Source organism: Microtus pennsylvanicus, chromosome 17 (assembly GCF_037038515.1).
Source record: "Microtus pennsylvanicus isolate mMicPen1 chromosome 17, mMicPen1.hap1, whole genome shotgun sequence".
Taxonomy (NCBI): Eukaryota; Metazoa; Chordata; class Mammalia; order Rodentia; family Cricetidae; genus Microtus; species Microtus pennsylvanicus.
The window spans coordinates 26,964,978-26,980,406 of NC_134595.1; the positions used below are offsets into that span (position 1 = coordinate 26,964,978).

General features: G+C 37.6%; 1 protein-coding gene across 4 annotated transcripts in view; it reads right to left on the minus strand.

Moving 5' to 3' along the window:
- Septin2 (septin 2) overlaps window positions 1–15,429 on the minus strand; it is a 37,216-nt gene that overhangs the window by 18,686 nt on the left and 3,101 nt on the right. For 3 of the 4 annotated variants that reach the window (XM_075951967.1, XM_075951969.1, XM_075951968.1), the window contains exons 2-3: window positions 6,692–6,722; window positions 3,605–3,725 (exon numbers count right to left, since the gene is read on the minus strand). In XM_075951967.1, the coding sequence (XP_075808082.1) occupies window positions 3,605–3,725; window positions 6,692–6,700 (130 nt within the window). In that variant the 5' untranslated portion in view covers window positions 6,701–6,722. The remainder of the gene's footprint in view (window positions 1–3,604; window positions 3,726–6,691; window positions 6,723–15,429) is intronic. The other variant, XM_075951970.1, reaches the window with a different exon arrangement.

Genomic DNA, 15,429 nt, shown 5'->3' on the forward strand with positions numbered 1-15,429 from the left:
CTGTCCTTAAAATTATTTATTTCCAGTTCAGGTACGTAAGTGTTTTGCCTGTATGTATTTGGTGTATGTACCACATGCATGCCCACAGAGGCCTGAAGAATGCATTATGTCCTCTGGAACTGGAATTTCAATTATAAACTGTCATGTGGTAGCTGGGAATTGAACTTGGGCCCTTTATAAAAGCAGAAAGTACTTTTTTAATTTTTAATTTTTTTTTTTTTTGATCCTGTCAGTCCTGGAACTTGCTTTGTAGACCAGGCCTGCCTCTGCCTCTGCCTCCAGAGTGCTGGGATTAAAGAGTGTGCCATGAAAGCCAAGCCACAGGAAGTACTCTTAACTACTCATCTGTTCAGGCCCTGGGTCTATTAAAAGCCCATTTTAAAATTATTTACTAGTAAATTTCATACAACAGTAGACAATAACATTGAAAAGTTAGACCAAGTGTTACTGTGATGAGCTCTGTTCATTTAGACAGCTTTCCTATACTAATGCACTTGAAATTAAGAATCTGTTGCAAAGGAATTGTCATATTTAGGGAACTATATCAGTATATTACACATTTCACGTTTGCTTACATTTATACAACATTCACTGGGAAGAAACTGAAACACAAAAAAACTCCTCCAATGCACACACACCAAACATCGGTTAAGCCAAATCATCAATGCCATGGCCAAACTCACTATGCTAGCACTAAACTTTCCATCCACTAACAAACAATTTACTTCCACAACCTCCTAGCAACTCACAGCTACAATCCTCTATATGGCTGATTTCAGAGACAAATGTGGCTTATCTAATTAGTTACTATATTTTAACTATTAGCTCAGTTTTAAAAGTTCCTTACAGGCTGAAGAGAAGTCTAAGCAGTTAAGTGTTCTGGGATACCTGGATTCAATTTCCAGCACCCACATGGCAGCTCACAGCTATCTGTAACTCCAGTTCCAGGGGATCTGGTATGCACATAAAAATGAAACTTAAGAGTTTCTTTAAAATAAAAAAAGGTCCTTTCAAAACTCTTGAAATTCAACCATCATTACGGTATTAGTAGATAGAGCTTTTAAAAGGTCATGAGGGCCAGGCAGTGGTGGCGCATGCCTTTAATCCCAATACCTAGGAGGCAGAGGCAATCTGTACTCTACACATACAGATTAGTGTCATTTAGTCCTCAGAAGGATTCCAAGTGTATAATTCTGGAATTCCTTTGCTTTTTGAGAATTCTGCCTGGTTACCTTAGGTTCTAGCTTTGTGACACTGTTATATTCCTTTTCTTTTTTCAAGACAGGGTTTCTTTGTGCCTTTGGGGCCTGTCCTTGGAACTAGCTCTTATAAACCAGGCTGGCCTCGAACTCAGAGATCTAGCTGCCTGCCTCTGACTCCCCGAGTACTGGGATTAAAGGAGTGCCACCACCACCCAGACACTGTTGTACCCTTGATTTCATTCTCCCTCTCAGATAAAAAGTAACTTGACAGACCCATATAATTTGTTTCTAAAGGTCTAAATTCCTTCATTGCCTACTGTTTATGGTTAAAACAAACAACAACAAACCCAATGCATACCTGCTTTACTTAATCAAGTTATCCACAGCAGGACAGCTAGTTTATGTAAGGGGCGGATAAACCTCAGGCATCAGTTCAAATCCAGTCTGCTGCCTTTCTTATAAATGAAACTTTACTGGGACATCATTATGCCTACCTGTGCTGTCTACGGCTGCTTCCCAACTCTAAGTTTAGAGCTGACTATCACGATCAAATTACATGCACATAAAGGTAATACTAATGTGACCCTTTTAGAAAGATTACTGACCCCTGACTTATGCATAGTCTGAGAGTGAAGATAGTGCTTACTTTTTTAAGCGCTATATAATCAAATAATAATGTGATAGAGTATACTGGTCTTTTCTAATGAGAACTTAAATTCCCATTATTTGTATTATTTAATTACTCGTAAAATATGTTGGCATCTACTCTTCTTCAGGAACAATCCCAAATGTCTTCATTTTAGGTCTGTATACCATTATTCTACTTAATCATGACCATCATAAAGCTTTTCAAATGCTTACTTCCTCAGTTTTGAAAATTCTGCAATTGCCAAAAACTAATTAAAATGCAACATGGCTAAAAGAATCAACAATTTACCATTAAAGCCAGGTGTGGTTGGTAGCTCCAATATAAAGCTCCAATATAAAGGAGTCAGTGACATGCATATCTCTGTGGGCTTAAGGCCAGCCTGGTCTATATAGCTAGTTTTAGGCCAGCCAGGGCTACATAATGAAACCCTGTTTAAAAAGAAAACAACAATAACAACAATTAAAACCCCCACTACAGTTTATCATTAAGCTTCTATTGCCATGCTAAAATACAATATATGCTATGATCCATAACACAGTAACACAGAATCTGTATCTGACAAGCACAAATACATTCAAGCAACCATTCAATTTCAATAGTCCTCCACTATAATTTTATGAATTACTATTTTTAAGTGAAAATTAAACACAATACTAATTAAATGATTATATTTATCATCTCCAATAAGTAAAAATTCTACAAATTCACCTTTAATAATATCTCACAAATTTAGGCTGTCAGAAAATTTGACTGTCTCCTTTTTGTTGTTGTTCTTGTTTTTCGAGATAGGGTCTCTCTGTGTAGTCCTAGCTGTCCCAGAATTACCAACGTAGACCAGGCTGGCCTTGAACTGACTGAGATCCTCCCGCTTCTGCCTCACAAGTGCTAGGATTAAAGGCATTCACCACCATATCGGTCTTTGAGATCCTTCTGGTTTGGTGTCTCATGAGAGAGTAGCTAATGTTGGCAGCGATGGCAAACATGCAAAGGAAAACTAAGTGGGACTAGAGGATGCTTCTGAAGTGGGTCACCAATAAGGTTACTGGCAGCCTCAGTTCCTTGCCTAATAGTCTTTTACAAGGTCATGACAGCTAGATTCCTCTAGAGAGAATGACTCAAGCGATATGACTCAAGCAAGGTAGGAGCCATAATATCTTTACGACATAGTATTGGAAGTCCTATCATTTCTTCAACATCCACTGGCTGTATTAACCCTGTTTAAAAGTGGAGCAAAAAAGAAAGTAAAGCACTTCCTGCTCAAGCCTGATGACATAAATTCTATCCTTATCCTATTAGAATCCATATAAAGATGAAAGGAGAGAACCACCTCTACAGTGTGCCCGTGTACACTAAACACAGGCATGCATGCACTCACGCGTCCGCACGCATACACACAAATACAAAAAACAAAAACAAAACAAAATTAAACAAAAAACCTACTCAGTATGGGAAAGGACTGGTAAGGGTTGTGACTACTTTAAGTCAAGTATCACTGGTGACTATTTTGAAAGTTAAGTATCACAAAGAAACATTCATTGTACACAAATAAGGAAATAGCATAAATCATATGTTCCTTTTACACAAAATTTCCTGAATATATATGTGCACATAAGTGAAATCCTGGTCAAATAACAAATGTTTTTAAGATCCATAGGTGATTTTGCCAAAAAAGAAATTTTCTTAATTATATGATAGGTCAGGTCAGTGCATTTCAGGTTAGGAAAAGGGGGTATTTAGTAAAATAATTTCTTACCAACCACCATCAGTGTGAACTCGAACCCCTTTTTCACTGATTTTCGGTGAACTTGATTGGGAAGATTTGCAAATCCAACATAGCCAGGAGTTTCTGGATTTATAAACTGAGTTGGTTGTTGCTAAAGTAAGATTTTAAAAATAAAAAAGAGCTAATGAACATCTTATTGGCTGCTTTTATGACATTATCAGACCTGTGATAAACATAGGCAATCAGCAGTTCTACAAATTAAAAAAAAAAAAAAATCAAAAAAACTTCACAAATTATTATTTTCAAAACTTATACCATTATCAGAAAACAGTGTTCACTTAAGAGGACTAAAGAAAACACAATCTGGAGCTGGAGAGACAGCTCAGCAGTTAAGAGCACTGGCTGCTCTTCCAGAACAACTGTGTCAATTCCCAGCATCCACATGGAAGCTCACAACTGTCTGTAACTCCAGTTTCAAGGAATTCAACACCCTCATACAGATACACATATGCAGACAAGACATAAAAAATAAAAATAAGTAAAAAAAAAAACATGATTCAAACTTTGTAGCTATATGCTGACTCATAATTAATATTTTGTTAAATATTCTCCCTAGCAATTTAACTATGCAAAATATAGAATATTAAATTATCTCAGTGCAATAAATTAAATTACAGCTTAAGATAAAGAGAATTCAGGAAACAGACTCCTTTCATTCATTCAACACTTAGCTAAAGAAGAGCCTGCAATCAGTTATTAGGTATGATGGGTCTGTGAAAACATCCAGGAAAAAACAATTCTTGCTATTTTTCCTCTTATGACAGACACAAAACTTTTTGTCTATGAAAAGGCAGAAGCTAGGAGTGGAATGTTGAGAATTAAGCTTAAAAAAAAAAAAAAAACAACAACTATGAAACAAAAAACTAAGCCCACAGCTGACTATACTGAAATATCTATCTGTTTGTTTGAGATAGGCTCCCTGCACATTCCTGGCTGGTCTGGAGCTTGCAATCTTCCTACATCAGCCTTCCAAGTGCTGAGATTATAGGCATGTGTCACCGTAAAGAGGCACAATGGAAAAGAGACGGTTAAAAGAATTCTTGATGAAAAAATACCTGGTAAGACTAAAGATGACTGAAGATGTGATAAATCAAAAACAGTAAAACCACAATCTAGGATATGGGAAGATAGAGTACTTGCTTTGCAAGTCTAAAAACCTGAATTCAACCACTAGAACCTAAATTAAAAAACAAACAAACACACACACACACACACCAAAGGGAAAAAAAAAATTGGGCATGGGTGGTAAGCTTTTGTGATCCCAGCCTTGGACAAGCAAAGACAGGTAGACAGTTGAAGCTCTAGGCCAGTGAGAGATCTGTTTGTCTCTCAGTCTCTCTCCCTTCCTCCTCCAACAGGATAAAAGAGGAGAGGGGACAAATAAGCCTACAAACAAAACACTGGTGAAGAGTGAGGAATGGCGCCCAAAGACCCAAGGTTGACGTCTGGCTTCTACACACACACACACACACACACACACACACACACACACTAAAGGCTGAGTGGGCTAGCCCAGGGAGTGCGTGTAGCCAGGTGCAGGCGAGGAACCCGGCACCATGTAACTTCTTTCTAAAAGGAGCAACTTCAGCATCAGTTTCTGTACTCTGGAAGCTGAGCAAAGTGGGGGTCTTCTCAAACATGTGGACATCCAAAGCTGCACTCAACACATTAAAGCTGAGTAGACCAGAGAACAAGAAGACCTCTGACGTGCCACAAGCACACACTTACACTTTCATCCCATGCAAACACCATACTCTAACACACTATACTCATACAGCTCTCAAAAACTCAATCTTGGGCTGGAGAGATGGCTCAGTGGTTAAGAGCACTTGTCTGTTCTTCGAGAGGTCCTGAGTTCAATTCCCAGCAACCACAAGGTGGCTCCCAACCATCTGTAATGAGATCTGGTGCCCTCTTCTGGCCTTACATTCATGCAGACAGAACAGTGTATTCATAATAAATAAATAAATACATCTTTTAAAAAAGAAAAGAAACATATACATACATATCCTTACACACTCAGACTGTCATTCACCACAAGGAACTCCCACATGCACACTTAACACTCCCACTCATGCATATATACACAACACACTTTTATCTTCACATATACAAGTCTTACGCATACCATACGCAGTTGCACAGTTACACACACACATACACACCCCACACACGTTGTGTACATGCAAAAATCCTTCAATTTATGCAGTGGCATATTAAAAATGAAAACATTTTAATACACTATCTGAACTAGATGAAAAAGACAAGGTAAAGTCTTTCTTTGAGGATGACATTTTCTAACTATCCATTCACATACACACAGATAAAAATATACCTAAAACCATCATAATGATTATTTCTGGGTTCTAAAATAATGGCTTGTTTATCTTTGCTCCACATTATTTTATAGAAAGCAAAAACTCATGTTATGGCTTTCTTTTCTTAAAATTTTATGTGCATTAGTGTTTTGCCATGTGATTTGGGCACCCTGGAACTGGGATTAAGAGACAGTTATGAGCTGCCATATGGTTGCTGGGAATTAAACCCGGGTCCACTGGAAGAGCTGTCAGTGCTCTTAACTGCTGAGCCATCTTTCCAGTCCCATGGCTTTTCATTTATAATAATAAACACCCATAGACTAAATAATAAAGGACAAAGACTAAAAAATAAAGAAAAATGGTAATTTTGCAGTTTTAACCACAAGTCCCACTCTTATATCCATTAGAGCTAATTTATATAAAGATTCTGGACCACTTTATATGGGCTAATCTAAACCAAAGTAGCATGTCTAAAAGCCCCAACAATTTAATTATATGAATTACTGGAATTTTGAAATCCTACTTGATTGGTTTTGGGGAAAAAAAATCTAAGACAGTTAAGAGGATTTGCACTGACAAGTTTAAAAATTTGGAAAAGGTAACTCAAAACTTTAGACTAAAAACCCAAAATTGGAAATTTACCTATAGAAACCCTACTTTTTAACTATCTGATAATATAAAACAATTTCTATTTATATATATATATATATGACCATATATATATGACATAAGACCTTACCTTAGACATCTTCCTGGATTTTTCTGTCTATCTGTTAAAAAAACAAAACAAATGTCTGAATTTGCATACATATTTAACAACATGAAATGACCCATGAAGATAGAGACATGTGACATCAGTTTGTTTCTAAAGCTTCTCTATAGCTTCAAACATTGCCCTAGAAATGATGTGGCAATCATTACTCAATAGAAAAACAAAACTAGATAAGTTGCTAAAAGCAATTGTACACATGGTTCTACAAAATGGAACTATTATTGTTTTTATTATTTTTTGGTCTTTCAAGACAGGGTTTCTCTGTAGCTTTGGAACCTGTCCTGGAACTAGCTCTTGTATAACAAGCTGGCCGTGAACTCAAAGAGATCCAATTGCTACTGCCTCCCAAGTGCTGGGATTAAAGGTGTGCACCACCACCCGGCCCAAATATATATTTTTTCAGTACGATTACATGTTAGACATCAGGAATGAGATGGAAGAAAAACAACCTACAACTTAACCGAAGCCGTTCAAAGAAGAAAGGATACCCCTGTGCCTGTAGTACTGTACCCTGATTTGTGTGCCATCTCTTCCTGAAAGATTCCTAGAGTGACTTGGGAACTAAATTTTAGCACTGAGGCACAAATTGCACTGTGAAGCACATTTACAAGTAAAGAGGACAGATTGAATTTGTTAATATTTATTTATGTGCCTGCCTGGTGATCTCTGAAGTTAGAAAGTATCAGACCCCCTGGATTTGGAATTATGGATGGTTGTAAGCCACCATGGAGATGCCAAGAACCAACCCGAGGTCTTCTGAAAGAGTAGTAAAAGATGTTAGGTACTAAGTCCACCTCTCTAGCCCCAGAGGACTGAATTCTTACACAAATATTACAACCTTGAAACTTTGGGAAACAGGGAGTGTTAATTTTGATTTCCTTTAAAACTCAGAAAGCTTCTTTGATGTTTTCTAAACCTTAACATACATGAGCACTGCAAACCCCAATTTTCTCTCTCAAACAGAAATGTTTTCAAGCTCCTAAGACAAAATGAGGTTCCCGCACTTCACTGTATTTGGGCAGGCTAATTAAGGCAGGCATGCAAAAAAAATGGGCCTTTAATTCAATATTATTATGTTTCATAGGAAACCTAGGTTACAGTCTTGATTCTCATTTTCTAGTGGCTTCTATAAGCCTTACTGTTGAAAAAGTAAGGAAACCTACATTATTACAAGAACTTTCAAAGTGCTGGAGTGAGGGAAAACATGGAGAGGCAAAGAAAAAAAGAATAAAATTTTCCTGTCAAAAACAAATACCAGAGTCTGTACATTAATCAGCTCTCTGGAACTATGAATAGATGAGTGAATTAAGGCCTTTGGGTAGAAAGGACAATCTTAAAAAATGCTATTAATAGAACTAAAAATATTAATCCCAGCAAAATTGAAAAATTAGGAGCAGGAGTAAAAGCAGAGAAGTAAAACTTTCTAAAGGAGAAATGGGTAAGAGGAAATATGGTTTGTCAGAAGCTACACCCTGACTGCAAAGAATAGAGTCCAGTTAGGAAATAAATGGAAAGATAAACACTAATGGGGAAAAAAGTAGACTTTCCGAATCAATAAAAAAATACAAAACTATGTGTACCCCCAACACAAGGGAGACTGAGGCAAAAGAACAGTGAATTCAAGATTAGCCCTGGATAATCTGTCTTGCATTGTGGGTTTTGTTTTTTCCTTCCTCCTATTATATATTTCTTGCTGGCCTCAAACTTAACAGGAATCCAATTGTCTGTCTCTGAGTTCTGCAATTAAAGGAGTGATCCACAACACTCAGCCAATATTTATCTTGTTTAAGCCTTAAAAAATAAAAGTAACAGCAACCTAATCAAATCTGCAGAACATAGGGAAAAAGAAGAAGTTATCAATAACAATCTTACATCAAGACAAAAAAGATGAAATTCAAAAAGATGAGCATGGAAAAAGGTACCCTCCTTAAAAGACAGACTGTGTTAAAACAAACAGACCAGGCAGTAATAACCTGATTGTACTGCATACGGAGTGAAGGTAGTAGGGCAAGAAAGGTTGAAAATAAGGAGGCAGGCAAAGAGATGCCAGCCAGTGCCAACACAGACAAACGGAAAGTTGTTTTTTAAGTCACAGAAGAGTAACTGACAAGAGAAAATGTTAACAATGTATTTTAACAGAAAGCACTAGGATACAGTTTAATACCATTTGTATGGAAAGAAAAATAGACATGTATAAAATCACGGATAAAGTATTAAGTAAGATACACACCCCACATTTATGGTTATCTCTTTGTTGTTTTGTTTTTCCAGACAAAGTTTCTCTGTAGCTCTGGCTGTCCTGGAACTCAGTTTTGTAGACCAGGCTTGACTGGAACTCGCAGAGATTCTCCTGCCCCTACATCCCAAGTGCTGGGATTAAAGGTTAGCTGCGCAGCTGCCACCCCTCCCCCCATGTTCACATCTTATAGTTGAATTGGATTTGATCACAACTTCCCGAATATAGTTCATCAGCCCAGCAACCAATATACTTCATTTGTTTCTTTGAAATTAGTCTAAAATAATTTTTTTTTCCACAGCCTGCCTCATAGGTCACAAAATAGTTCCATCATACAGCTACTGCTGTTTCCATTAAAAAGTAGATGCAACTTGCTTTTATGTACTGGTGTATGGAGAACATTCTTTTTTTTTTTTTTGAGACAGGGTTTCTCTGTAGCTTTTGGTTCCTGTCCTGGAACTAGCTCTTGTAGACCAGGCTGGCTGTGAACTCACAGAGATCCGCCTGCCTCTGCCTCTGCCTCCCGAGTGCTGGGATTAAAGGCGTGCGCCACCACCGCCCGGCGAGAACATTCTTAACTAGTAAAAAGAATGCCAAAGAGGCACATGGCTGTACAAAGTTATATAGAAGACTGGAAATTCTCTACACATGATTTTCTCTTTTTTTAACACAGGAAAAAAACGCTATCATTAGCTGTTTTACATTCCTGGTATAGTTTGAAATGTGTAATTCAGGAGTTAGATCTGAAGATTTCTCCTCCTACCAGCAAATGACCTGTAGTGAAAATTATGGATATCATTTCCAAACGTGGCTATTAATATTTTTTAAATTAACAATTTTAAGTGAGGGAAAATGAGAACAGGGATATTAAAAATGTTTGTCTTCTGTAAAAAGTCAAAATAAACGTTAAACAAAAACATCAAAAAAGAATTTAAAATTTATTGTGGCAGGAAAATTAGCTCCTTCCCCCAGCATCAAATTCTTCCTGCTTTTATTGATGTCCATGTATCAAAAATGTCAAGATTGCGAAGTTATTTTGATTTTAATAAATGACATCTAAAGTCTTTAACAGTTAAAACATAGAATATAGCCAGGCGGTGGTGGCACACGCCTTTAATCCCAGCACTCGGGAGGCAGAGGCAGGCGGATCTCTGTGAGTTCGAGACCAGTCTGGTCTACAAGAGCTAGTTCCAGGACAGGCTCCAAAACCACAGAGAAACCCTGTCTCGAAAAACCAAAAAAACAAAAAAAAACACAAAACATAGAATATATTTAGGATCCCATGATAACAGAGTTGTGTCCCAAATATACATGTATAGGTCATCCTACCACTCTTGATAACTTACATTAAATAATGCCGAAAATAAGATTTTCTGTTTCAGAACCCACTCTACTGTAAAGCTGTTTATTGGATTCTCATTTAAAATAGTAAGCGAGAATGTGGATCTTCTGAGGTTAAAAATCAGAGACAAACACCTGCCCGACTTCAGATGCTTTTCATGCTCTTGTACTTCCCCCAACTCCTTCCTAACTTCTGCTCCCTCCCTTGGGAGTGAAACCCAGACAAGTCTGTGGTTAGCTGATTAATATAGTAACTATTGGCATCATATCTGTAAGGAAGCAAAATCTGTCAAAGGGCAATTTTCTGTCTTTGCCCTTTCACACAGTTCATTCCTGCCTTTTTTCACTTCCTTCTTTCCCAAACTCATAGATGACTAGAGTGAACATATGAAGTTCTCCACCAGTATATTTCTAGCAGCTGTTGGTATGTTTGAAATGATCTGATCCTAGCAGAACCCTTCCATACCAGTGGGATACTACCAACACGACATTCCTCCCGTTCAAAATCTCCATCATCCTCACAGTCCTGCAAGATGGTCTGCTTATCCTTACACCTTACGCTACAGGCACAGATATTATGGGTGAACACTGACTATTTTCTTAGTCTCGCGGAGATTGACAAGAACCATTTTTACTCATTTAGAACAAAGTACTGTGGCCAAGTGTGGTTTAAAAGTACTTCTTCCTTCTGTATGGCTCATTTTCACTGATGCTGAAATCCAACGTTTTAACTGGTTTTCTAGCTGATATTCTAAAATGAGATCATCTTTGTATTCAATATTTTCTTCAGTCCCCCCCCCCCTTTATATCTAAGTCTGGTTCTGTCAACCTGAAATTTCTGTATCAGAATATCTTTTTTTAAAAAAGATTTGTTTATTATATACAGTGTTCTGCCTGCATGTCAACCTGCATGTCAGAAGGAGGCACCATTATAGATCTCATTACAGATGGTTGTGAGCCACCATGATGTTCCTGGGAAATGAACTCAGGACTTCTGGAAGAGCAGCCAGTGCTTTTAACCTCTGAGACATCTCTTCAGCCCAGAATATCTTTTCTTTTCTCCTCGTACTGGTAAAAGATTCTTTCACCAATATTCTGTCACTTTTTAAATTAAGTATTTTGGGAGGAAAAGAAGCCTGGCCTTGATCACAGGACATCAAGGGGACACTCTCACTGTACCAAAAAGGGTAACTTTTCCTCAAGGCTGTTTGATAATGGTGCACATTCTGCCCTTTCAGCCAAGGTGCATTCAACTGATAAATAAGAAGCTGTGACTGAGTAATTTACTTGGTAACATTACCTGCAAGCGAAGTGTCTATTTGGGGTCATCTATATCATCAATGATTCTAATACAGAATATTTTGGCACAGCCATTAATGACACACTATTTCTTGCCATAAATGGTTGTCACTTCTTCAATTTCCTCATTAGTTCCAGATGAATAGGAGTCCGTCACCGTTATGATAAGGAAGCATGGCAGCAGGCACTGGGGCAGCAGCTGAAAGCTCAAATCCCTATCTATACACCTTGACATTGTTAATACAAAGCAAGTGGAATTCAAGAGAAAATAATAAAACAGGAACAATGCATTAATAATCATTTAAAAATTTATAAGGAGCCGGGCGATGGTGGCGCACGCCTTTAATCCCAGCACTCGGGAGGCAGAGGCAGGCGGATCTCTGTGAGTTCGAGACCAGCCTGGTCTACAGAGCTAGTTCCAGGACAGGCTCCAAAGCCACAGAGAAACCCTGTCTCGAAAAACAAAACAAAACAAAACAAAACAAAACAAAATTTATAAGGAAGATATAACACGTCCTGTCCAAATACTTAACTGCAGGCAGAACCATAAAGCAAAGACAAAGAAAATTACCAAGTCAACTTGATAAAAATACAGTTCAAACAAGGAAGTGTTAATAGGCCTTTCTTAGAATTGAACAGACTAAATAACAGTATTCCAAGGGTAGAAAGGTAATACAACCAATAGTGCTTAATTGATATACAGAGCTTTATAGAATAGGGACTAAATAAAATCACATCTTACATTTTGAAGGTATTGACGAAATGTGAAAACTTTAATTTACCTTTTAGGGTTTTGTTTTAGAGACAGTAGCTTGACTGTCCTGGAACTTGCTATGTAGACCAGGCTGGCCTCAAACTCATTAGAGATCTGCCTGTCTCTGTTTCCAGAGTGACTGGATTTAAGGGTATGTACCACTATGCCCAGCTTTTTATAATCAATACTCTCAGTGCATGAACTGTTTAAATTAAGTGTGAAAAGAAACAAAATAAACTCTCAAGGAGCTGGAATAATCCTGAACAACTCTTGGATTAAGGAAAGCCCAAAAGCAAAACTCACAAGTTGTATGCAGAAACCAAAGGAGATGGGTGGCCCCAGAAGGAGACGGTCTTCAGACGTTGACATTTATATGAAAAACTCAAACTTGAGTTTCACATAGTTTTATCAGTAACATTGAAAATAAAGAAATTTTGTCCCTAAAAATATCCACAAATAACAAAAAATTCTACAAGAAATAAAGAGGAAAAAACGAAACTATGCCAAAAATACAAAGACAAGTAAATCCAAAAGCTGAATCTTTGAAACTAATTCTTGTTTGTTTTTGAGGCAGGGTCTCACTATGTAGCTCTGGCTGTCCTGGAACTCAACTATGTAAATGAGGCTGACCTCTGACTCAAAGAGATCCACCAGCCTCTGCCTCCTCAGTGTTGGGGTTAAAGGCATGTGCGACCATACCTGAAAGAAACAAATTCTTCATACAAAACCAATTAAAGAAATGAGAACAAACATAAAAGGTGGAACAATCAAAGATACAGGCTATAAAAAGGGCCAAAAATTGAAAATGAGAGAAAAGAATACTATCCCCGGCACTATAAATTACCAAACTAGAACAAAAACTACAACCAGTGCCACTAAATAGCCCACTAAAGCTAGATAGCTCATGGGGTAAAGGTACTTGCCTCCAGCCTGAATACCAGGGTTAGATCTTAGAAATCCACATGGCAAAAAGAAAAACTAGGCTCCAGCAAGTTCTTCACTAATCTCAGCATACACAAGGATCATATGTCCTCACTCCCACCAAACACATAAATGTAAAACAAAACAAAAACAACAAAAATCTAACCATAAAGCAACACACACACATACCCTAAACTAAAAATGTGAATGGCCAACACCAGATGGAATTAGAGCAAAATTGCATGTGATTCAGAAAAGATGTCATTTAACTATTCCAAGCCATTACAGAAAAAAGGAACGTAAACCAATTTATTTGTGAAGTCAGCATAATTTCAAAAACAAATCCATAAGGGAAAGGGCCCTGCAATAAGAAAAGACCAGCAAACATCAAATCAACCTCATTCATGAATATAAATACAAAAATTTTAAATATTTGCCAGCGATTAGATGATTGTAATACTGTATCAAAGGTACCAATATAAGACATAAAAAATTAAGAGAAAGCCATATGATGGGGGGGTCTTCTGTCTATGTGTTACTTTCATTGGTTAATAAAGAGACTGCCTTGGCCTTTGATAGGACAGAAAATTAGGTAGGCGGAGTAGACAGAACAGAATGCTGGGAAGAAGGCAATGAGGCAAATGCCTCAGGCAGACGTGATGAAGCTCCGGCTTAAGATAAGGCTAGAATCTTCCAGGTAAGCCACTACCTCATGGTGCTACACAGATATGGGTTAAAGCAAGATATGAGAGTTAGCCAGTAAAAGGCTAGAACAATGGGCCAGGCAGTGTTTATAAGAATACAATTTGTGTGTTGTTATTTCAGGTGTAAAGCTAACCATGCGGGAGCTGGGTGGGACGAAAAGCAGGCCTGCCAGCAACTCCTTCTACAGCCATATATAGATACTGATGACATATAAAATAAAATTCAATCAATATACATGAAAACACTAGGAAAACTGCTTATAATCCAGGTATAATCCAGATATAATCCAGGGTTGTTTCCAAGGATAATAGCAAATGCTATTCCTTAAACAATGGAATTAAACTAGGGGCTGAAGAGATGGTCCAGGTGAAGAGCACTTGCTGCTCTCTTCCTGGGGACCTAGGTTCGATTCCCAAAAATGAAACAGCAGTTCACATCTGTCTGTAACTTGAGTTCCAGGGGACCTGATGTCCTCTTCTAACCTCCCTGGGCACTAGGCATTGTGATATACAGATGTACATCTAGACAAAACCTTCATACACATTAAATATAATGTTTTAAAAGAGATACTAAACCTACTTGAATAGTAACTAATAAGATTGAAAATGTCCATTGCTCTCATAATTACTTTAAAACACAAATGAAAAACTTAAAGCACACACAAAAACATCAAAATAAAACCCTCAAGTACTAACCTTTATTCAATTTCAATAATTAGCAACTCAAGGCCAATATTAGTTTATTTCCAACTTCCCTAATGACAGTGAAGCAAATCCTAAATACACACTTCATTTATAGTTCAGTATGCACAAGGCTCCTAAAAATGGCAAGCTATTATTTCTAAAGAAAATTAATTATAACTGTTTAATTCAATCAAATACTCAACTGCCTCATTTTTTCATTAGAATCAAAATGCAAGTAGGATCTAGATATTGTAGTTTTATTATTATTTAGTAGCATCCTATTAGGATTAGTGAATCAAGAAAAATCATGAAACAAAACTACTTTGCTGACAGGACTGAGTATGCATAAAACATAATACCTGAGTTATAAGAACACAAAACAACAGTAGCCGGGCATGGTGGCTCACATCTTTGATCCCAGCACTTGGGAGACAGAGGCAGATGGAACTCTCTGAGTTAGAGGCCAGCCTAGTCTACACAGTGAATTCCAGGACAACCAGCACTGCATAAGAGAAAGACTCAATTAAAAAAAAAAAGTCCAACAGTAAAGCAAGCTAAGAGGTACAGGCCTTCAATCTCAGGTATCTGAGTGACTGTCACGGGATCATGAGCACAGATGTTCCAGGTCAGGCTGGAACAAAAAAAGAACCTTAGAATAAGGTAATTTATTTGGCCGAGTGCTAAAAAAAGGTATGTGATGAGTCAAAAGTTTCTTTCTAGCTGGCTGTGGTGGTACACTGCTGTAATCTCAGCACTCAACAGAGAG